The sequence below is a fragment of the Megalobrama amblycephala genome, linkage group LG5 (assembly GCF_018812025.1).
Source record: "Megalobrama amblycephala isolate DHTTF-2021 linkage group LG5, ASM1881202v1, whole genome shotgun sequence".
NCBI lineage: Eukaryota > Metazoa > Chordata > Actinopteri > Cypriniformes > Xenocyprididae > Megalobrama > Megalobrama amblycephala.
Window position 1 is genome coordinate 33,184,460 of NC_063048.1, and position 25,464 is coordinate 33,209,923.

Below are 25,464 nucleotides of genomic sequence, written 5' to 3' on the forward strand. Positions count from 1 at the left end.
GTTCTTATGTATTTATGAAAAATAAAATGTACGATTAATTCAATATTTTAATTAAATATATATATCATAATACACACACATTAGCAAAATGGACATAAAAGCAAAAAAAATATTGCTGAATAGCAAAAAGAATCAAAGGCTGCATATCAAATATCTGACAAACCTATTTGGGATTTTTTGATAACCGTTTTGAAAAACTCAATCTTTGCACAAACTGCAAAGGTTTTGGGACATTTCAGTACCAATGACTTTTTAAAAACAAAAGAAAACACTCTTGCACTGGAGCTTTTATTATTCACAAGGTTTTACTGCTAACAGGCCATTGAGAAATGTGCTACATTAATTCAAATATCATCATTCAGTTCCTTGAAGTGGCTTGAAGTACAGGTGCATCAAAATCAGATGAATTATTAAAACAATTGTTTAATTAACCAATTAGAAGCTGGTGATTGTGACCTGTGAGGAAACATTCCCTGAGGGTTTTTTTTTTTTTTTGCTTGAGAAACCTTCCCTTTATTAATATAATATTAAGGCTTTGTTGATTGCTCTTCAAAATGAAGATGAATACAACTTAAGTCAGTCAACATATAAAGCATGTTTTTCATTCTGAAGCTTCACTCAGTGGGATGAAAATGGTCTAAAAAACACTTTTTATTTGTGCAGTTGCAATGCATTTCAAAGGAGTAAAAAAATTTAGGATGAGGACAAAAAAAAAAAAAAAAAAAAAAAAAAAAATCACATTAATACATTGTGCTTAGGTTGTGTTTACAAAACATTTCCCCATAGAAAAACTATAAATAAAAAGAAAATTAAATTTCACTTATCCTAAATATCTCATACAGTGAGGACACTGCCTTTAGTCTCCATGGCAACAAGACCCAAGCAGTTCCTACAAGGGTTAGTATATTTGCCCACTTAGATGCTGTGAAAGCAAACAGTCAGCAGCCCCTCCAGACACAATCTCACCGCCGCCTCTGCAGGTCAAACGACCTTCAAAAACTCCATATGACCCGTTACATATGAAGTCTGATGGCTGAATGGAGGAGCAGAGTCGAGATCAGATGCACTAAAGAATACTGGGCAAGATGGACATTAATTTGCTCTGACATAGGAGCGTGATAACTTAAGTCACGCTAAAACAATACATTCGATTCGGCAGTACATGCACTGATTCCTGAGGCTCGCCAGGTTATTACTGGACATTATTTAATGTTCAGAGCCTATTCAAGGGAGAGAGAGAGAGAGAGAGAGAGAGAGAGTGGGAAAAAGGGTCAAATACTTCCAGTTATTGTTGGGTTTTGTAACAAAGTTATGAGCTTTAACTCTACATAGATCTAAATCCCAATTACATCCAGTTCTACAGAAAGCAGCGTTTTTTCCCCCAAACAAAACAAAAAGGAAACACCAGTAGCACCAATAAACTGCGTGAACAGTGAGGCAGACAAGGCATGGCAGCACGCGCTTGGGAAGATTTCTACAGCGACAAAGATGAGAGTGCAGGAGCGGAGTGAAGGACGGACTGCCTCGTGCACATTTACCTGTTAGACTGCGTGGAAGTGAGAGTGTGTGTGTGTGTGTGTGTGTGTGTGTGTGTGTGTGTGTGTGTGTGTGTGTGTGTGTGTGTGTGTGTGTGTGTGTGTGTGTGTGTGTGTGTGTGGTGTAAATGTGTATGGACCTCTGAAAAATGCATTTGAGTGAATGCGTGTGTGTGTGCGTGCGTATCTGTGAGAAATTGTGAGGGTGTTCACACACCAGATTTAATCGTGTTAGTCCGTGAACCAGACCAAGGTAGTAGATTCATTAAACTTGTTAAAAAAAGAACACAACACAAAACAATATCAGCAAGTTAGTAAAATTCTTACTAAGAATGTTTTATTAAAATAAATGCCAAGGAGGTTAATAAGAAAAAAATAACAGCATACACCATAAAAACTAAATGCAAGCATGTAAAAATACCTATGACAAGAGGAACTAATAAGTTGCTAATGAGTTAAACAAGCTAAAGAATCAGCAAGAAAACAAAAACTGTAGGAAAAGGCAACGCTCCCAATGAGAGAGACAGATCTGAGTAAAGAGTGGGCGGGGAGGGAGGGCAGAGGAGGAGAGAGGACATGGGGAAAAAAAAAAAAAAAAAAAAAAAAAAAGGTGTAGTGGGTTTCATCACAAAAGGAGATCAGAAAAAATGACTTGTACATAGAAAATGAAGTTAGAAAAATACATTAGAAACCTGTAACAATGGCTGTAATTTACATTATTACACATGTAGTAGGCAGGCAGGAAGAGATTTCTCCATACACCTGATAGACAAACCCAACTCCAAAACATTAACAGCACGTAGTAACATGGCAGAGGGGATTCGTTTAATACTGTCCATTTCTCTGTAGTCGTCTCTTCTCCTCTCTAATATTGCATTTCATTATTTCAATGATTAAAAAACATGTATTTAACACTGAGAAAAGAGGGGGAAAAAAAAGACATTGACCTTTTTCGTGTAACAAAAGTGAAGAACAAGACTAAACCAGAGCCTGCCAGGGTTACAAGACACAAAGTTGAACGTGATCTTAATAAATCTGACCAACACCTCCAGTTGTTTCAACGATTGAAAACTGCTCGGGGGAGATTTGATCTTTAGATCGTGATTTGATACCGCGGCTCTTGTGTGACTGTTCGGGTTTGGCACTGACGGACATTCTTGTGACCTTCCTCTCAATAATACTTTTAATAAATTGCTATAGTTTCTCTCCCCTTGCATTATTTGTTCTTCTCAGATCAGTGCACTGTAAAGCTACATATATCGGTTGTGAAACACAACACCAAAAAGGCCTTTCCCAAAGAGAGCTAACTACTACTTTTCCTTCTGCCCCCTTCTCTCTCCCGGTCTTCGAAAACAAAATGCAAAAAAAAAAAAAAAAAAAAAAAAAAAAATCACTTCCTTGGCATAAAAATAAGTACGTTTTGGCAAACATGATTGTGAAAATGATCGAAAGTTTCCAGTTTGCAAGTCTTGAAACAAGAGGAGGTTTCAGGTGAAGTCCAATTAAATGATTTCTTTCAGAAATCTCCATTCTAAAACACCTGGCAGACTTCCACATAATGATTGGCAGTTGTTCTTAAAAATCACAGTAAGTAACCAAATACATAGACAGCATTGCTGATTTTGTCCTCATAATATAAGAATAATAATGCAATAAAATAAAGAGAAAACAAAACACTTTGTTCAAATAGGGATTAAAGGAAAAAACAACAAAAAAAAACAAAACAACAAGACTTCAACTTAATTTTGGGAAGACGAATCATGGCACATATTTAGCTGGTCAAATGACTGCTATTCCTTTGCATAGAATAGATTCAGTGGCACAACACTGCAACAGCCTTGTGGTTTAACTCTTGGGGTGTTTCCTCTTCACAAACCCTCCCTCGCTCTGCGCTCTCACTAGTTGGTGCTGGATATTATTGAACAGAATGCAACACTCGGAAAAAGAAACGACCATCTGTAAGGCACTTATCTCTCTAACTGTACTCTTCTCCTCTCACGTCATGCAATTCCTCCAACATTCCAAGGTTTGACTATTTTGGTCTGCTTTTTTTCCCCCTGGCCAATAGTATCCAAAGTCACGCAACATTTCTTTACCACCTTTTGCTGTACTACTCTACAAATGTTTTTATATATATTTTTTTTGTATTACGTTTCATATTTTGTAACTGCAAGTTAAGTATAAAAAGCTAAAATTGCCAAAAATATATATTTCTTCTCCAGCACCCTGTAAAAGTATCTAATTTTGATCTTTCTGTATTATAATATGCAATGACATATCTACATTTGTATACATTTTATATATATATCATGTATGTATAAAGCAATTCGAACAGGCAGACATGGCTTTCACATCCTATGTTTTCTTGAGAGGGTGTATAGAAATGAGAGAGTGGGCTCAGTAGCTGGGGGTGTGCAGGACACATTGTGGATGGGCTATCTGATTCGGGTGTTTGAAACAAATCGAAATAACTCACTCGTGGATTTAAGTTCATAAAGGCATTTACAAGAACACCTGCATCTTGTTTCAGCTCAGCTGACTAATTTTTGAAAGGTGGGTAGGGGGAAAGATTTTTTTTTTTCTTTTTTTTTTTTTAGATAAATCAGCAGAAACAAAAGAAAGAAAAGTGTATACATACAGCAGTGAGGTTATGCCCTCCCCCGTTCTGTCTACCTCATTCATCTTCCTTAGTGTTCTTTATTTTTTGTACATCCAAGGAAATTAGCGTCTTGTGGGACAATAACACCATTTCATCCATTTTTGATTCACTATTATAACAAACAGAGAGGCATGACATCAAACCTTTTCAAACTCTAGACTAAAATGACAGAACCCTTGGCGGTTAGATACATACTCATATATATATGAAATTCATTAAATGGAAACCCTTTGGCTAAATGCACACACATAATACTTCGTTATTTTTTTTTTTTTTTTGTCTTTTTATCTTATCTCACAGCTCATTCAAAGAAAAAAAAAAATTGTAGAAAGTTCAGGCACTGTATGTGGGGAGGGGTTGAGAGTTTTTGGGATGGCATAGTTCGGTAAACTGATTCCGGTTCATATCCCAGCTGTCCAACCCTGAATATCCTAGATTTAAAGACTCCAAAAACACTTCACCCCAAACTCTCCTGCTATTGCCCTGCCTGACTCTGCCTACTGCCCCCTAATGAGCTGGCACAGATACTGCAACGAGCAGCACGTATAAATCTCCAAGTATTGCCAAACGCTAATAAGATACATGGAAACATAAGCAATTAAATAGGGAGAAGTAACAGAACAAAGAAATCAAAACAAGCTTTTTGCAATCTGTCATTGTAGCCATGCTCTAAGTCAGCTGGACAGGCACACCCAGAATGTGTCAGCACAGTAAAACTCATCAACTGAAAAACACAGGATTACATCAGAGAAGGACAGGAAATACACAAGTTGGTGTGAGTGCAGATTTCTTTCCTTCTTTTTCTTTTGTCGATTCATAATGACAGTTTAAATGGGTGGGGTAGCGTATAGACATAATCTGGATCCTGATGCCCCGTTTAGCGTTATGACTGATAAAACTGGGGTCATCATTTATTTATTTATTTTTTATGTTTTTGTTTTTTTTTTTACTGGAGATTTGCAAGTATAAATGCATTTAAGGGCTGAATTAGCAGAAGACTCGTCTTTATTGCTTTTAAACTTCAGTGCAGATTTTTGGGTAACGCAACATCACTGTTAACATCCACCCATTCATTTGAGGTTTAAAAAGAAAAAGAAAGAAATAATAAAAAACAACATAAAATAATAGAGTATCATCGTTGTTATCGCTACACAACGTGTTGGTATGGAGGGTTGGTGTGTTTTATGTTGGTTTGTGTTAGGATCACTGCTCGGACAGGTGCCTCTCTCTCTGCGTCCACCAGGCTAGCAAAAGGCAATTACCAGTTAATCTGATCAGCAGGCAGGCTTGGGCGGCTCATCATTGGGTGAAGAGTTCAGAGTTCAGAGGTCATTTGTTAGTTGCCGGTGGCGGCTAGGTGGTTAGGAACAAAAAAAAAAAAAAAAAAAAAAAAAAAAAGGTAGAAAAGATATTAGTTAGCAAGAAGAGACCGGAATGACATCATTTTAACAGCAAAATGAATGCAATCTTTGTTTAAACCCCCTTAATTCCATGGCCAAGAGACAAACACAGGCTAAACCTCGTTATGATCATGACACACTAACATCATGATCAGAGTTCAATCAGAACGTTATTACATGTAATTAAAGCGCTAAAATGCCCCATGTTCCCACAAACAAAAGCAGAGAGGTATCACGTAGACAAACGAGAAACACATACAAACAAACTAGTAACATTTTAGTGTCGAGTCGAAATGCGTGTTACGAACAGTGTAATTAGTTGTGAGGGGGAATCAGAGAGCTAGTGCTATGTTACGCAAATAAACAGATAAAGGTCGCAAAATATCACTTGGGATTTTTATTTTTATTTTCAGTGAATGTATACACAGGATTCAAAAATACATCTGCTATAAAAAAAAAAATAAAAAAAAAATAGTACCTTCAGTAAAACTAAAAGATAACTAGGTGTGAAGTACATTTTACACTTAGAGATGAACAAACAAAATCCGAACCTGAGACATAAAAAAAAATAGTGAGGTAATAACTTAAGCATTTAGCCAATGGCTTTGCTGGCAATGGAAACTTATTCCAGTCCCTTCTTTGTATTTTAAAACGATTTAAACAAATCAGAAAAACAAAGCAACACAAAACAGAGTACAATCTATTTTTTGGATCTAGACGCAAGTAAGGAATGCACTGATATATAAAGCTATTAAACAAACGGAATTTAATTCAGTTACAGTCATGTGTTTCCGTAAACCTGAGTGTTTTCAGAGGCATTTGATATGTAAACATTTCAACAGTAAATATATGCAGTGTATATAAACATGTACGATACCCCGTTCAGAGATGATGCAATACAAAGATAAAAAAGGTAGAAGTATCTTTTCTAACTAACCTCTGTCTGTGGTCACTATCCTTTGGTAAGGATGGACCCGTGAATCATGTCTCCGCACTTTAGTAGCCATTGCACCTAGATTACAACAGGTCCATAAGGTTAGAAATGTTTCAGCCCAGGCAAAAAAAAACACATGTAAAGCCTGTGGAGCACAGCTACAAACACTGCAGCAGAATTGTACAAACCAGAAATACAGAGCATTTTGACCTTTTATTTAAGAGATCCATTTAAAATGAGGCTCAATTTGAGCAGGCTAGCTGTGAAACAGGCTTTACATGAATTCTCCTCTATATGTTTAAATTTAAATTGTTTCTATATAGAATACATATTCACAATATCAACACATTGGGTAGAAAATTCATAAAAAATACAAGCGTAATAAATGCATACAAAACCCCCCCAGAATTTAATAAATGTATAACTTACAACTTAAAATTACATAGTAATTTGTTTGACTCAAAAGATAATAAAATTGTTTGAGACGGGCGGGCAAGGAATCATGGGTTAAAAAAAATGTGTTTTAGGAAAAAATAAATGACTACAGTGGAGGCAGCGTCATTTGATAGCAAATTGTAAATCGAGTTTTGACACCCTGTGATTACTGTACGACAGCACCTGGCTTATGCTTTCTACATCTCAGCAAACCGGCTAAAATACAAACTCTCTCTGCTCACAAGAATACATAAGTAAAAAGACAAGATGGCAAAAGTGAAAATCAAAATAGATTGTTGATGATACAATTAATTAATTTACATTATCTCCTTGGCCAATCTCAAAGGTAACGCACAGAACTAATTGATCTGAAAACACTGTCAGGAAAAAAAAAAAAAAGGTATGGTACTTGTCACTGGGGCAGTACCCTCAGGTACAAAAGTGAAAATGTACTAATATGTACCTTTTAAGGTACTAATATATACCATTTAGGGGTAAATAAGGTAGAAAGATATACCTTTTCACTTTTGTACCTTAGGGTACTGCCCCAGTGACAGTGCCATACTTTTTTTCTGAGAGTGTAGCTGTTGATAGAGTAGTAACTGCTTCCATGGTGAAGGTCTATTCAATGCCAAGAGCAAAAATGAGTGAAAATGTATATGCAGACATGAATGAACAGTCGTTTTTCTTTTATGCCATGTTAATTGCTCTCTATAATCAATCAGTAAAATATATATTTTTTTAATCTTGTGCCTGGAATGGAATGCCAGATAGATAGAGAGTGGAGCTGGCATTTGTTAATATTGTTGGTCTCAGATTGAAAAGAACAAACAAATAGCGATAACAGAAAAGATGTACATATCAATGCACAAAACTGAATGAGGCTTGCATTATCACTTGTATTATCTGTATTATCAGATTTTAGAATGCAACCCAACTGATAAAACAAATTTCACTTTCACTCAGATTCAAAGGGTTGTATTTTTCATTTAAGCAAGAGAATTTTGTATAATCAGATGAGTTGATGTAACATTAAATTGCCACAGTTATGTTTTGTTTTGCTCTTGGCATGCACAGACTTTGAGACAGATTGGTGAAGGAAGCCTTTTCAGTCTTACAATTATTGAGTGAGACCAGGAGAGGAATGAGTCTGAATCTTCATTATTGATTTAAGCATTAGCAAATGACTCTGTGGAGCTCCATGAGGTGTGACGACTATCAAATCACAATGACATCACAGAATAGTTGCGAAGGACAAATATTTTTACTGCAAAAGTGATTTTTATTACAAAATTCTGGATTCGCTAACCTTTCCCTTTATATGTGTGTGTGCGCGTGTATACGCCCACATGCTATGCTGCAACAGCAGATGTCCAGCAAATCACTTCTGATCGCACAGAAGCCCAGCGAGTGAAAGAGAGAGAGAGAGAGAGAGAGTGTGAGAGAGAACATGGTCTGGTCTGGGGGTGGTTTGATGTTGGATCGATACTATAAGTAAATAAAAGGCTGCTAAGCTTGTGAGTGTTTAAGTTTAAAAGTGGAAACCCAGCACTGTCAGAACAGCAGAAGACCCAAATGTGCCAACTGTACAAGATTCAGTTAACTGAACTCAGAAAGCCCTCCATCGAATCAAAGATTGAAGTTTGAAGCTTTTCAAGCGAAATATTAGGCTGCTGGCACATGTGACTTCATCATGCTATTGATTGCCATGTCCACTTAAACAATTGATTTGTAAATGTTTGCATTGCTTTGATGAAAAGTGTCGAGTCTGTAAAAGAGGTTGTGATGTCGTAGTTATTATCCATCTTTGCGAGTGCTTGCAGAAGCCCCTCGCTAGGCAGGGGAGTATGGGTAATTCTCTCTGAATAGGGTCGAGCACTCAAGTTCACAAGGGTAAAAATAAGACAATTGGATACAGTGAGAATAGTGGAAGAATTTAATGAACATCCCCAACGGGACTCTGGGCTCTTTCTCTCTCTCTGCCGCTCGGCACCGGTACCGAGGCCTGCTACAGCAGGGAAGAGAGAAATGATTTCAAAAGCCAGGAGAAATCCAAGGGGATCCACCAGTAGCCTGCCTGACAAAGCCTCCGGCAAGAAAGAGAGAGACGGGGAAAAAAAGAAAAGAAAAAGATGTGTGCAAGCAAGCATGTCGCCACTGTCTGCGAGAGCGAATGTGTGTGCGTCCTGAGAAAAGACTTCTTACGCAGCAGCAAAAAAAATAAACTTTAGAAAGACTAATATACCTCGTTTTAGACACAGTTAAGTGGTCCCTTTCCCAGCCCGTCTCAGTGGCATAAAACGTTTCTTTTTGTGCCTATGTAGCTATGTCTTTAATCACCTGAATTACCCAGCCCGCTAGCATGAGCTAGTCATTACATATTTACCTTTCATTGAGTCCTGAACGGGGCCGGGTGACGCCCCATCGAACATTCCCCCGTAAAACACCCCAGCAAAGCCCTCTTGCGGGGCACCAAAGGGTGAAGTGCCAAGCCCCCACGCCCGCTTACCTAGGACTCCGCTGTGCTCGATGGGATATTCCAGCAGAGACGTGGGTGCCAAGGCATAAGGGTAATCGTAGGGTGTGGTGTAGATAATGCCCCCGTCAGGTGTCGGGGGCACCAAGGTAGGGGTGCCGTTGGGTAGCACAGTGGCCATCTGAGTGGGCCGGATGATGTTCATGATAGGGGTCCCTGCCGGAGTGGGGGGCCTGAGGGCAGCCGGGGGGAGGACCTGACCCGCAGGGGCTGCGATCAAACGCGGGCCTTGAGCAGCCGCTGCCGCTGCTGCAAGAGAGAACGCAAGGGTGGCTGCCGTAAAACGAAAGAGTGAAAGATAGAAAGAGTGAAAGGGAGAGAAAGAGACAGGATGACACGGAGAGAAAAGTAATGGAAGAGATAGAGCCATAGGAGGAGGTTGGGTGTGTGAACGTGTGTAAAATTTTTAGAGCAGAAGGGGGAAAATAGAAATGGACAGAAGGCACAAAAACAGATGTGAGAAAAGCACAGGCAGGGAAAGGAAAACAGAAGTACATGAAAAGAGGAAAAAAGAGGGTGGGGGGAAAAATAAAGGAAAATTAGTCCATGCGATGGTCAATGAACCACAAAAAAAAGTTACATTCTAAAGCAAACTAAAACAAACCCCACAACCAAAATCATTACAAAAAATTAAATCAAAACTAAAACACAAGGAGAAACTGATGATTGATCATACCAGGGCAAACCGATCATCAAAACACAGGCACTAATACACAACATAGAGTAACTGATTCAAAGCAGCACATCTGATTTTAATGTCCTGTGGCATTTAGAGGACGCACAACTTCACTGGTTTGTGTGCTAAAACATGATGTTATTTCTTATTGTTGTACAATGGACTTTCTAGAATAGATTCAACTAACTTGCCATAAGCTTTCCCACATGAATCAAAACCTCTACATGCCACTGGGACATTTAGTGGAGATGTGGAGAGGAAAGAACCACAACAGGGCTGAAAATTAAAATGCTTGTAAACATTCTGCACTGAAGCGAACAGAATCAGATGTGCTTCTTCCAAAGAAATATCCCCGTCATATATATCCAAATATGCATGCACACAATCATAAATCCATACACTCATATGTATACAATCATGCAAATGTTACATTACAGAGCAGTATACAAGAGCCCAAATCACTCTATGTCAATGTGGATATGCATTGCAGTAATGAATATGTATGACATGGGTGGAGTTGTATGCAAATACCTTTGAGCAATAATACACATTTATGACCTGAAGACAACCTAAAAATCACACAATCATGCAGTAAAATGATTCTGTGTGCCACACCAAGATTACGCAAGCTGTGATTGCATTTGGAACAGCTTTGAAAGGAAGTGGGAGAAAGAGAGAGGGAGAAAGAGAAAAAGAGAGGGAGGGATAAAGAGAGACAGAAATACTAGACTGTGGGCAGATGATTAGATGTTTTCATGAGGAGTCTGCAGTGAAAAGGATTCCTTCTAGAATTAACATGAGCATCTTATGTCTGATGACTCTTAAGTGCTCTGCTTTTTTTAATCGCTCATTTATGGTCAGAAAAAAATGTGTTCTATGTGTCACTGCGTGTGTGTGTGTGTGTGCATTTACACATGGATTAAGGATGGATATAAGATGGATTATGGTTGGTTTTGATTTTATATTTTTGTGCAAACTCTGCACATATGGGTGTGATTGTGTGTGTGCAAGCATTTAAACAAATGTCTTTAGTCACTGTGAACACAATCACAGCTGAACTCATTCTTTAATGGTTGTCTTGTGGGTGTGCTGTCATTTCATTCTGGAGTGTGTGTTTATATAAAGTTCTTAAGTGTCTAGCTGTCGGTGTGTGAATGTCTCCTTACGCGTTTTGATGTTGGTGTCTCTGTATGTTCCGTTCAGAATGGCCAGCTCCATCAGCTGCATCTTTTTTAGATTATCTTCTCCTTCAGCCTAAGAAAAGAAACCGACAAATCAGAGGGACTCTCATTACTTGCACAAACAATCACCAACTGGTAGAAAATGTAGAAATGAGGACAATCTGGTTAAAAAAAAAAAAAGTTTAATAAAATCAACAAATCAAAAAAGGGAATGCAAGTAAAGCATGTAAAAACACATGCAATAAGGTAAAAATAAAGTTTTTCCTCTTTTTAAATGTAAAATCAGATTAGAGAAAATTATTCATAAAAGAACATTACTTTAACAATGAACATTACTTTAACATACTAAGTTTTGGAGTAGAATGCAGTAAACACATTTACTCTCAGCAGGAACTAAAAGTCTAGTGCTTCTAGACAGAGAAAGATGCACACTTTTGATTACTAAGAAAGAGTAAAGAGTAAACCAAACATGAGATCTCTCAACGCAGAGCAGCTAAAATGCAAAAAAAAAAAAATGCAAAGGTACTCGTACTTCCAACTGCAGAGAGGAGGAGGAGAGAGAGAGACAGAGATTTACACATCAAGCAACAGACACACTGGAGGACTGGGGTACCTTTAACTTTTCATGGTGTTTCAGAGTTAACTTGGGAGAGCACACATCAAAGGCTAAACTACTTTGACAGACACCATATTTGAGTGGTATTGTGAGAGTTGCCCTTAAGGGACTTGACTGCAGAATTAATGCTGCTCTAGATGCGTACAAATCTACACATCCACATGATTCAAAGCTGAGCGAGACCCCAAGTAATTTCCTCAATCAGAGAGAGAGGAGAAAAAAAAAAAAAAAAAAAGATTAAAAACTGTGCACTAAAGCTACGGAATGCCCCCGCATGAATGACTCACCCATTCCTAAGCACTTCAGTAATTCAATAGAGACACAAAAACATTCTCTTCTAGAAAGCAAAGCTTTTGTTTGGACCCTTCACATTCAAGGAGCTCATGGAGAGCCAATGAAGATGCATCTATGAGCTTGTTACAATAACGCTACTCATGTGAAGACAGAACAAAGCAAGCAGACTCAGGTTAAACCGAACGCAGCACAGAAAGAGAAAAAAAAAATAAAAAATCTTAAATTGTCCATTTAACTTCTTCTGAGCCTGACAGGTGAAGAGAGTTTCCAGTGCCGTCCTTAACGCGTTTCACCTAGGATTAGTCCTGTGAATTTTAAGACCAGATCAAATCCTCTACCACTAGCCTATCATAAACAGTGAAACTGAACAGACATGCACCCATTGAAAGTTTCCAATGACCGAGCAGCATTCCTGTCACACATCCTTCCTCCGCCTTACAAATGATGTCTGTTCACTCTTATACTGGCCAGCAGATCTCAGTTCCGGCACAGCTGCTCTAATACCGTCTGAACTGACAATGAGTCGGCCATTCAACAAGTGCAAAGATTTTCTCCAGGGTTTCCTGCTCAAGCAAATACACTGGACCTTAGCCAGTAAGGGTGAACCACCACTACAGAGCCACACCGATACAATAAGCCCAAAAGTGTGTCATTTACTTACCCTCATGTCATTCTAGGCCCATGTGATTGGCAGAATATCTTGCCTACTCTTTTTCCAAAATCACAATTTCTGCTTCAAGCTGACTTTAAAGGTGCCCTCGAATGAAAAATTGAATTTATCTTGGCATAGTTAAATAACAAGAGTTCAGTACATGGAAATGACATACAGTGAGTCTTAAACTTCATTGTTTCCTCCTTGTGTAAATCTCATTTGTTTAAAAGACCTCCGAAGAACAGGCGAATCTCAACATAACACCAACTATTACGTAACAGTCGGGCTCATTAATATGTACGCCCCCACTATTTGCATATGCCAGCCCATGTTCAAGGCATTACACAAGGGCAGCCAGTATTAACGTCTGGATCTGTGCACAGCTGAATCATCAGACTAGGTAAGCAAACAAGAACAATAGCGAAAAATGGCAGATGGACCAATAATAACTGACATGATCCATGATTACATGATATTTTTAGTTATATTTGTGAATTGTCTTTCTAAATGTTTCGTTAGCATGTTGTTAAATGTACTGTTAAATGTGGTTAAAGTTACCATCGTTTCTTACTGATTTCACGGAGACAAGAGCCGTTGTTATTTTCATTATTAAACACTCGCAGTCTGTATAATTCATAAACACAACTTCATTCTTTATAAATCTCTCTAACAGTGTGTAATGTTAGCTTTAGCCATGGAGCACTATCAAACTCATTCAGAATCAAATGTAAACATCCAAACGAACATTGTACTTACGCGATTAGACATGCTGCATGACGAACACTTTGTAAATATCCATTTTGAGGGTTATATTAGCTGTGTGAACTTTGTTTATATGCTGTTTAAGGCAAGCGAGAGCTCCGGGTGAGGAGAGCACGAGATTTAAAGGGGCCGCGCAGCCTGAATCGGCGCATATTTAATGATGCCCCAAAATAGGCAATTAAAAAAATGAATAAAAAAAAATCTATGGGGTATTTTGAGCTGAAACTTCACAGACACATTCAGGGGACATGTGACTTATATTACATCTTTTGAAAAGACGTTCTACGGCACATTTAATGAGAAACAAATACGTAAATCACCACATACATCATTATATAAACTTATTATGGAAAAAAACAAAACAAAACTATTACTAAAAACAACTCATACCAAAAAATAGGTAACTCATTATATTATAGCAGATTAAAGCAATGTGGCAGTGCAAGGAGGGAAATCAGAGGCAGGGGCAGCCGGGCCTATTTATCCCTCTAAGAGAGGTGAGGAAGAGGATAAACGAGTCGAAAAAGCCCCAAAACACCATAAACAATCACGCTCTTATTTCTGCTGAAGCAGGACTTTGTGTGGTTGGCTCAGCTCTAAATCCAAATAACAACATCTCAGTGCTGACCGTAAAAGCAGATGGAGTCGATTTTCTCTCGTCCCACAAACTAAGACTGTGTTTCTGGCTCATTCTGCAGGGTATTTAATGAGGCTGCAGTGCCTTTGGTCGGTAAGAGTAACTCCCCACTGGTCTATGATGACACGGGGGTTAGTGGAGCACAGACTTCCTTCGAGTCACTGTAGAGTGGACATTTTCTGTTTGAGGTCAGATTTTTTTCCTTCATTCCTTTTATAACGCCCTCTTTCTTTGATTCTTCCTCTCGAGAGGAGGCATTGTCAGGATGTTTGTAAAAAATTTAGAGATTATTCCAAGTGAGAGAGGAAGGGAGGGAAGAAGTAAAATAAAGAAAGTGTGTGTTTCAGAGAGCTGTGTGTCATCAGATGGTAAGAGGCTCTGGGGCGACATCCCTCTGATTTAAGCAACAAAAGCTGACACAGAGAGAACGTTTCCACACATACTTCTGGGTGTGACACATCAGGAAAGGCTGCTCAATAATCCTGCTCTATCCACAGGAATCAGATTCAATCAGTGGGGTCTATTTGTAAGGGCAACGGAGTGAAGCGGCTCTCATTGGCCGTGGGGGAGGACAGGGGATGGTAGACTGTGAAAGCAAAGCTTTTGAGCACATCAATTTTGTTACACGCACAGAAATACAGCATTTCCTCTACATATTAAAACGTTTACAGCCATTTCTGAGTCCATTTCCTTTTTCAGTGTAGCTCTGTGGGACGGCTGGTGTCCTTCATCAGGTGTCCAGAAGAGAAAATTGCAGGCTTTATCTGAAGACCATTGGAATTAAGTATTACCATACACAGAGCCAAGTCAGCTTTTTATGAGTTTAAATTATAATTGAAGATCATCTTTTACTAAAACACAGACCACCAGATAAGAAAAAAAAAAGTTTTTTTGTAGTGTTTTTGTTCACACTACAAAAAAAAAAAAAAAAAAAAAAGTAGAGAGAAAGCTCTATTTGACATCAGGCAATTTTTCTAGGCTTATGACAGTTACCTTTATCACTTCCAGCACTTCCAAGTTCCCCTTTAATACAAAAATATCTTTCAACTCCACCCTCACCAGCAAATCTCCAACAATCTACATGATTCAGACAGTTTTAGCTCAGAAATGATGTCAAAAACCTTGACTGTGTTGTGAAAGCTTCCGCATGAACTTCAGCAGTCACCCAGTCAGCGGAGAGAGATTACTGTGCATGACAAGCAGTTACACCACCCTTCTTGCTGTCAACTACATGGAGGTAATGCCCTGTATACACTCAGACAGTTGACTTGAGTGGAACTAAACCTGAGCTCAAGACATTTTCAGAGTAAAACTAATGTTATTACTGCTAATGTTTTTTTTCTATTCAGTTTGTGGATGGAACACAGGGTTTCAAGTTTGGTAGAGTAAAGCACAGATGTGTTGCTGGTTTGTAATGGTAATTAAATGGACCTAGTTGGGAAATTTCACCAAAAAGCAGCCTGCAAACAAAGGCATCAATATCCTCAATGTAGTGACAAAAAATAAAATAAATGTATAATTTTTTTGTAAATATATACAGTACAGTCCAAAAGTTTGGAACCACTAAGATTTTTTATGTTTTTAAAAGAAGTTTCGTCTGCTCACCAAGGCTACATTTATTTAATTAAAAATACAGTAAAAAACAGTAATATTGTGAAATATTATTACAATTTAAAATAACTGTTTTCTATTTGAATATATTTCACAAAGTAATTTATTCCTGTGATGGCAAAGCTGAATTTTCAGCATCATTACTCCAGTCTTCAGTGTCACATGATCCTTCAGAAATCATTCTAATATGCTGATCTGCTGCTCAAGAAACATTTAATGTGTACAATTGTACAAAATATTTGTGTACAATATTTTGTTTCAGGATTATTTGATGAATAGAAAGTTCAAAAGAACAGTGTTTATCTGAAATCTAATCTTTTGTAACATTATAAATGTCTTTACTGCCACTTTTGATTGATTTAATGCATCCTTGCTGAATAAAAGTATTCATTTCTTTAATTTCTTTTCAAAAAAATAAAAATAAAAATTCTTACTGACCCCAAACTTTTGAACGGTAGTGTATAATGCTACAGAAGCTTTGTATTTTAGATAAATGCTGTTCTTTTGAACTTTCTATTCATCAAGGAATCCTGAAAAAAAAGTACACAACTGTTTTCAACATTGAAAATAATCATAAATGTTTATTGAGCAGCAAATCAGCATATTAGAATGATTTCTGAAGGATCATGTGACACTGAAGACTGGAGTAACGATGCTGAAAATTCAGCTTTGCATCACAGGAATAAATTACTTTGTCAAATATATTTAAATAGTACACAGTTATTTTAAATTGTAATAATATTTCACAATATTACTGTTTTTTACTGTATTTTTAATTAAATAAATGTAGCCTTGGTGAGCAGACCAAACGTCTTTTAAAAACATAAAAAATCTTAGTGGTTCCAAACTTTTGGACTGTACTGTATATATATATATATATATATAAAAAAAAAAAAAGACCTTTAATTTTTTAACTTTTATGAAGTGACAAATAATGCCTTGCAAATAACTCAGATCCACACATAAAAGTAATAGATGGTGATTAAAATGAGATTACACGCATCAAGCAAGCATTCTCACAGTGAACCTAATTTTACTACATATAGTGACATTCAGGCAGTTACATCTCTAGGCTAAAAATGCAAAAGGTTGCAAATTTGATTTATGAGCGGTCTTTTTCTAAGGCAAGATGCACAATGCGTCATGTACAGTGCTTTGGATAAAAAGATCTGCGAAATGATCACCATATAATATGTAGGCCAGGTTGGAGTGTGATAGCTGTATTTAAAATGCTGCACAGATGTTTACATGCACTGGACAAAGGCACCCGTACGGGATTACGCTGGATTTCACCAAAGCAGGCTGTGAGGACAGAGATCAGAGTGAGCGAACAAACAAAATAAAGCACAACAGAAGATGAGGGAGGGAGGGGTGCAGAAACAGAGGGAACATTAAAGTGATCCATGATTTCCATTGGTGCAACACATTGTAAAACCTTCAGCTGACTCGCCCTCTTCTTTCTCTCTCTTTTTCTAATTTTCCCTCCTCTCTTCCTCTTTCTCTCTCTCTCTCTCTCACAGCCAGACGATGTTTTGTTCTGCTCCTATGATCCTTTAATGCCACCCAATCGAGCCGAGAATATCTTGAAAGGATTTGGGAAGGCTGATCTGGAGGTTTAAATACTGCCGGATTTGCATCAGATTCTGAGATTTGAGAGTCAAAGCTGATCCGCGTGCTCTCTGTGCCGCCTGGGCTGTCAGCTCTGGACTGTGACCCAACCTTGCCCGGTTTACAACCCCCTTAACCCTGTGTTCATCTGGGGCAAATGAGAGGAATGAATCAGCTGGGGAAAAAAGGCCTGAATAAATAAATCTGCAAATCCCAATAAAAGCAGCACTGCCCCTTGAACATGCAGTGGGGACTGATAGACCATATTGAGGCTAATTTGAAAACAGTGCTTCCCCAACAGCCTAGACGTGGTTACTTCACAGTCAAGGATAGCAGCTGCAAAGCAAATACACAAAATGAAAAGTGTTGGCCAGTGCAGTCAAGGTCTCTACTGTGATAGCCAAACTGCTCTGTGGGTCAGGGCCAATATATTAGCAAGCAGAAGGCACAGAGCCTAATATACCAATGCATGCTGCGCGAAAAGATGTTTTGCTTGAGCAAAATTGGAAAACATATTGAATTTGAAAGAGTCCACACACAATCTTGATGACGTGTTCAGTTCTGCTGACTTCAGGAGACACTGTGCACTGGCAATGGGAGATCACAAATGAAGAGTAACGGAGATGTATTGGGCCAAATTGCAACCAAAAACTCCTGGAGAAGGTCAGGATAAACGCATTTAAATTAAATTGGAATAAAAAAAAATTAAAAAAAAATCTTAAATTAGGCTTCTTGGACATTTGTTGCCTATGGACTCTGCTAACTATGGCCTAAGATAGGAGGGATAAAATGCTCTACATGCAAGCAAATTTTGGTATTGTCTACAACTGCTAACGTATGACCTATCAATCTTTTTCTGCCCTCGAAAACAGTGCGAGAAGATGAAAGGAATCATTCCTGGCTCTCTCCGTGAGATTGGTTCGAGAGGATTCTCTAGATGCCAGGACTGATCCTTAGTGGTCCCTGTCCTCATCTGACTCTGAATGAGTGGATAATTAGCCCAGACACCATGTAACAGGGGTGGGAGTGCAGAAAGCCAAAGGGGGGCACAAAAACATCCCTGTAACTAGGCTAGAGTGCAAACACTAGCGTTTCAGTCTGCAGCAATTCTCCCCAAAGTAAAAGGATTAGTAGCCTGTTCAAAGGAAATGCAGTTGGACTGATGTCCGCAGGGGGTCTTTTATTGGAACCAGAAGAGATTGCAGCCAACTGTTTTCAGAAGAGTCAGGGGCTGGACTAACCTCTAGAGGTGGACTGCAAACTAAGAGGTTTATGTTATTTACCCAGATAGCTTGTTACAGGAAGGAGAGCTTGGGGATGGACTCTTTAACTTTTCAAAGTCACAAGTTGACTTTGGGGCTCTTTCTGGAACAAGTTATGGATGTAACCAATACCCAATTCAGAGTCTTTGTCCAGGGCCATCTTAAGATGTCATCTCAGCAGCCAACTTAATAAAATGCAGATGTCATCAAACCTACAGACTGTTATTGCTGAAATATCATCCTTCACTGTCAAAGATCTGTCACACTGTATGTAAATGATAACTTGAAAAAGGTAAGGAAAAAAAAAAAAAAAAAAAAAAAAAAAAAAAAAATATATATATATATATATATATATATATATATATATATATATATATATATATATATATATATATATATATATATATATATATATATATATATATATATATATATATATATATATATGCTGATAACTGATAAATGGTTGATATTAAAATTCTATACTATTTTGTATAAATAAAATTAAAACAGACAAAAAAAAAAAGTATAATCAATGGTGATTTTAGGTATCAAAACGTACATTTGACAGTTATAAATCTGAATGTAAAAGGAAATGAGCATGCACAATTTAATATACAATATATATTAATGCTAGTTAACAAATACGGTACAGATTAATTGAGCATCCCTATTTCAGATCATCACAGAGCCCTGATAATTTTGCAGTGAGTCTTTTTAACATTACAGATTTACTTTCCACCACTCTCTCTGGCAGAAGCATTCCCAGATTTCCAATAAGGGGTCAAGGATTGGAAGGGATTGGAAATTAAAGCAGCTCCATCTCTTTTTATGAAGATTCATCCTTGAGTTTCTGCATAGTTGAATAAATATCATTTTTCCAAAAGCTTTCTGTTGGCAGTTCAGCACAGCTAGAGTCAGAAAAGGAAACTGCAGTAGAAAAATGTTTGCATCACCTTTCACAAAGGGTTGTACAAATAAAATTTCAATTATCAGCATTTCTGCCTTTGCTCTCGCTTTATTCTCTAGGGCCTAACGTTGATATTTTCTGGGTAGTGGGAAGGGTACAGATAATTTGGGCTGACATAAGTGCAGGCTAAACGATGGGGTCACACTAGCTAAAACGGAGTTATTTGGTTCAGCTTATTTGCTTTGATGCAAATAGACTGATCTATTCATTTGAATCTACATTTCTTGCTTAACTAAACCTGGGACAACACTGAAAAGTGTAGCACCACTTCTGTCTCAGCTGAATTATGCTGTTGCACACTGCTATGCAGCACAGTGTACTCTGAAATGTGTAGTTAGCCGATAACTGGAAGGCCCTCAGGGTCACTGTTGGAGCACTTTACAGGGCCACAGCAGTCTGTGAAGAGTGGGCAATTGAAATCCCAGAGAGAACAACAACTTAACGAGACCGCATGTTCACTAGCTGAGATGAGTGGCATTAACCCAAAAGCACAAAATGTTGCCTGTCTTTGTAAATTATGCATCAGTATCATAAAAAGATGGTCTAATAGAACAGTAAAAAAAAACAGTTTACTAAAACGCTCCCTACAGCATCAGTTTATCATTTCCACTTCAGAAAGGCGCTTAACATTAGACCGCAGACAAGAGCATCTAAAATAATGTGATGCGAAATGTGATTTTTAGACAGTAAATAAACACCAGTCTTCTTTCTATGAAACTACTTTCTCATTTGTAGTGACACTTGTTAAGCCAGGAAAATCACTTTAAAGCTGAAAATTAAAAGACAAATCCCACTGCACTGTGTGAAGTGGTACGCTTCGCACATCGCTGCTCGAATTTGTGCCTTAAAAATGGCAGGTGCTCAGGTGAAAATAGGCACACAGTAAATCCCAGTCTATTTTGGGTCTGCTCTTTCCATTCTGTTCAGAGAGTCTGACGAACTGCCAGTCCAATGGAGCGTTTGAAGCAGCTGCCAGCAAAGGACGGATTAGCATACAGACCCCAAGAGAAGCTTTTTCCTGTTGCGGTTCTGGTGGTCAGTAAGCCTGGGGTGCAAACCATGGCTCCAACCAAGAAGACCACGAAAAGTAAAAGAGGACAGCTGCTTTAGGGAAGAAGATAAAGATGGAGAGCATACTATAATGCAGGACATAGCACAGAAGGATAACAATCTCAACCTATTGGGCCTATCAGATGGCCAATGCTTCAAGAAATTGGTAAAGATTACATTTAACAGTGTTAAATCAAATTATTAGTGTTTCTAAACATTACTTTTAAGTGACTGTTAGATGACCCACCTGCAATCTGAATGTGAAAAATAGCTAAATCGGCATACACAAATAAATATCCAATATTGACCAATACAATATTGACTACAACAATAAAATTTAAATTTCTAATATCAGATAACAATTACATAAACATATTCAGTGAATTTCATAGTAACCTTCTAAACAACTTCTCTACATATGCAGAACACAACACTGTGCTTCAAGTATGTCTACAGTATCAAGTCCCTTGACCCTTTCTTCTGCTTGTACCAACACTTATGCAAGGAGGAGAAATGAGCGTTGATGTCTCTCCAGCTATCTACGAGCCACGTCACAGAGGCAGTGCACAGGGCTTTTACAAGCTCACGGCTGAGGATGTTCCCATTACCCATGATCCTATGCTCTAGACCCTGCAGCTGGGGCTTGAGTCTGATCGGATGCGACACATGCTCTGAAAACAGGGACACAAAAGCACTCTCGGACGGGTTGCACTGACCTGCAGGGCAACTTGCATGCATTTCAGGAGGCTGTCGTCACAGGTGGTTGCATTCACCATGATTTTTTTTTCCTCGTCTTTTGTCCTCCAAGATCTCCAATGATCTCAGCCAGTGAAACTCAAGCCGCACTGAATTTGTCCCGTACAATACTGTTACATTCCAGCCATTTTAAAGATAAATGCAGCTGCATGCTTAAAGAGACAGTTCTCTCTCTCAAAAAAAAAAAAAATAAAAAATTAAAAAAATATATATTATATTATAATATATTATATTATATGCTCTCGTGCCCACTGTTGGTGCTTTCAGCGGTGGACAGGGGTCAGCATGGGCACCCTGACTGGTCTGTAGCTATGCTGCCCCATACACAAAAAAAAAAAAAACTGCGATGTACTGTGTATTCTGACACCTTTCTATCAGAACCAGCATTAACTTCTTGAGCAATTTGAGCTACAGTAGCTCGTCTGTTGGATCAGACCAACCGGGCCAGCCGTCGCTCCACACGTGCATCAATGAACCTTGGCCGGCCATGACCCACTGTTCCTTCCTTGGACCACTTTTGATAGATACTGACCACTGCAGACCGGGAACACCCCACAAGAGCTACAGTCTTGGAGATGCTCTGACCCAGTCGTCTAGCCATCACAATTTGGCCCTTGTCAAACTCGCTTAAATCCTTACGCTTCTTTTTTTCTGCTTCTAACACATCAACTTTGAGGACAAAACAGTTCACTTGCTGCCTAATATATCCCACCCACTAACAGGTGCCGTGATGAAGAGATAAGTGTTATCAGTGTTATTCATTTCATCTGTCAGTGGTCAATGTTATGCCTGATGGGTATAATATGGACAGGCATTCTCATACCAAAGCAGCAACTAGATTGCATTTTGTACTTGTTTGTTACATGGGTCTGAAAGGAGGTGAGAGTGATTATGTATGTTCAAGTAAAGGTGTTTATTGATCACGATGAGCTGGCTGCCCAGAACAGTCTTCATTTCAGACAGCGTACTACAAGATACACAGCCCGCGAGCTGACGGCAAGAATTTGGCTGACGAGGACGTTACGCCCCACAGACCATGACGCCTGTCGTATATTATACACCATCTGTCTCTCCCTCGCCTTTCCTCTGAGCCCAAGAGTGAGTGAGAGGTCTATAACCAGGTGTATGGTGTGAAATTAACTGCATTCCTGAATTGGGAAAAGATTACAAATGCAAAGCACCCATGACAACTCAGAGAGGCTTGAAACCTCTCCAGATCGGGGACTCATTGTGCTTGGCACAGGCGCTGAATGTGATGGTTATTGGAGTACACGGGATAAAAGATGTGCCAAGAGAGACCGTGTGAGAGAGAGTGGGTGTGTGTGTGTGTGAGAAAGGAAGAGACAAGAGAAAGGAACAGGGCTCCAGGCTACAGTGCAAACACTGCTAACCCAGTCACTTTGTTACAGGCAAGGACAAGCCCATTCACAGAGATGCTGGGAGCGTTGTGTGAGCAAAGCTCCCCATTCCTCCTCTTCTCTCTCACCTCCCTCCCCCTTCTTTTGTGGCTTTTAAGATATTGGAAGCATCATGGAGGACACAGGGAGCAGCAAGTTGGTTCTCTAGTCGATTTCTGCCTACAAGCACAAGCGGAGCTGAAACAAAATTCAGAAAAAAGGAAAGCCATAAGAAAGGAAGGAATAAAGGAAAGGGCCAGACTGAAGAACTGAGCTCTGGAGGCATAACTGTTACTACAGATGTCACAATCTAGCAGGAAGTTCCTCCCTGACAAACATCGAACAAAAAGAGATGCTACATGCTCCTAATAGCCAGGGGCATCCACAAAAGAAAGTATTAGTAGTACTGAATATAAATAAGTTCTGTCCACCATTATGAATTCAAACCTTTGCTCGCTCCTGTCGACCCAGCACACTAAAATAACCCAGAAAAATATTTTGACATGCCACTTTAATTAGCCGAGGTAAAGGGAATGGACACATAGTGGCCTAGATTCTTAATGAGATGTCATAGGTGTGAGCTTCTATTTCCCATCATTCCCTAGTGCACCAATACCAACTGGGAGCAGACATGCTAAAGAACGTTTGTGTAGATATAGTGCACCGTTCGCAGCGAAGGGGTATTTAGGGTGGATATCTCAGGCTAGCATTTTCCCAGAAGGTCTTTCACTGGGCCTCTGAGAATGTTGGGACACCAGGATTAACACTGACCTCAAATACCAACACAGCTATTGTCAATGATAATAAGTGACTTTCTGCTGTCTGTTAGACAGATTCTCTCTCTCTCAAACACACACCTTGAGGGGAAATGTGCAATGTCACCTTGTAGCACAGAATCACTCATGGCAACTTTGACACATTGCATCTTGTAAAAATCTAAATCCACAACACCCATCACAGGCGGCAGCTCTCCTGGGTTTAGCACCCCTAACGAGAAAACCAATTTGTCAGGTTTTTAACACATTTGAGAGGCTAATTACTTTGTTGGAAGGAATCGTACTGTTTTATTCTCTCTGATCATCTCCAAATAGGTTGGAGTATAAACCAGTAAATTAAATTAACAGGGATCTGATATGTAGACGTGTCCCTGGACTTCAGCGCATCTCTGTTTGTGGCGTCTGCTTGTCATCCAATCTGCTGGAAATTAGAGCTGCTTCGTAAGCGCGCTTGCTATGATCCATGCAGCTTTCTCCGTCTTCAAAAACTGGGCCTCGGCTTTGAGAAACTGGGAAAGCAAGCACCCAAGTCCGCAAATTCAGAGACAAATGATTACAGGACAAATTGGCATACAGGATGGAGTGATGTTGCCTAATCTTGTTGGATACAAGTGCATTAAAAGTACACACATGACTAGATCTACTCAACACAATACAATCAACCCACATCAATGGAAATGAGCAAATGCTGTTTCAGAGATAAGATCACCAATTAGTTTTTAATCAATGCCATTCTTATTCACTGGTGGATTCAGCAAAAACAAGGAGTCTGCACGTTCTAACAGAAAATTATTATTTTTAACACTTCATAATACAGACGTAAGTCATAGTTAATGCATGACCATAAGGATGAGCAAACTATATTTTTACAATTGATTTTAATTTTTAACTTTTCAAAAATAGTTGGACAGAGAACAATGTAAAGGAACAAAACATGATTTCAAAGATGCAATTTATCTGAAGGTTTTACCCTACTAAATACAATCAGTGCTTAATCTGTCCACACTCCACACCTGAATTTGTCTCCAACTTCCTCTATTTCTGTTAAGCAGTAGGGTATTAGCATCACAGCTTACAGAGAGCGATTTGTTCCACAATTCTCACAACATAATACATTTTAACTGTCATCTTAGAAAGATTCATCAGCCCCCCCCCCATGCCTTGTGCTCCCACTGAGTGAACCGCTTGACTTCTAAAGTTACTGATCATTTGCTGAGCTTGAAATGTACAAAACCGGGTAAAACATAATATGACGGTGGGCCAGGGTGTGAAGCTCTGAATCTGAATTTTAACTCAAAAAGATTTAGATTTGTAGACCTGTGTTGCTCAGTGTTTTGTAGGTCACAGTTTTATACATCACCGTGTGTGTCAGCACTTTCACGAACAAAGACAGGATGTCCCTGCAGTGAAGTGGCACACAGAGGACAGGGGTATGGGAAATTGAGAGGGAGAGAAAAACTGTTTGACCAGCATCTGGTAACCCTTTTCCACCTAAATGATGCTGATGCTCATGCCGGGAAAGTTTTGCAAGCATATTTAAATAACCAAAAGTAACTTAATTCCATAACAAGCTGCTTTTGATGCAACAGACATAGATATTTAAATAAATAATAAATGATAGAAATCAATGTACACAAATAATAAGAGATATTCCAATTCTGACAAAAAGTTTAAACACTAACATTTAGGGGCGTAACGGTACACAAAACTCACGGTT

General features: G+C 38.7%; 1 protein-coding gene across 4 annotated transcripts in view; it reads right to left on the minus strand.

Moving 5' to 3' along the window:
• Positions 1-1,838: 1,838 nt before the first annotated feature.
• The window catches only part of qkia (QKI, KH domain containing, RNA binding a), an 84,219-nt gene continuing 60,593 nt past the window's right edge, over positions 1,839-25,464 (minus strand). The window contains exons 5-8 of one of the 4 annotated variants that reach the window (XM_048191897.1): positions 11,342-11,429; positions 9,350-9,748; positions 6,532-6,606; positions 1,839-5,547 (exon numbers count right to left, since the gene is read on the minus strand). In XM_048191897.1, the coding sequence (XP_048047854.1) occupies positions 5,531-5,547; positions 6,532-6,606; positions 9,350-9,748; positions 11,342-11,429 (579 nt within the window). In that variant the 3' untranslated portion in view covers positions 1,839-5,530. Of the gene's footprint in view, positions 5,548-6,531; positions 6,607-9,349; positions 9,773-11,341; positions 11,430-25,464 lie in introns of all 4 variants that reach the window. The other 3 variants (XM_048191896.1, XM_048191900.1, XM_048191899.1) reach the window with 3 other exon arrangements.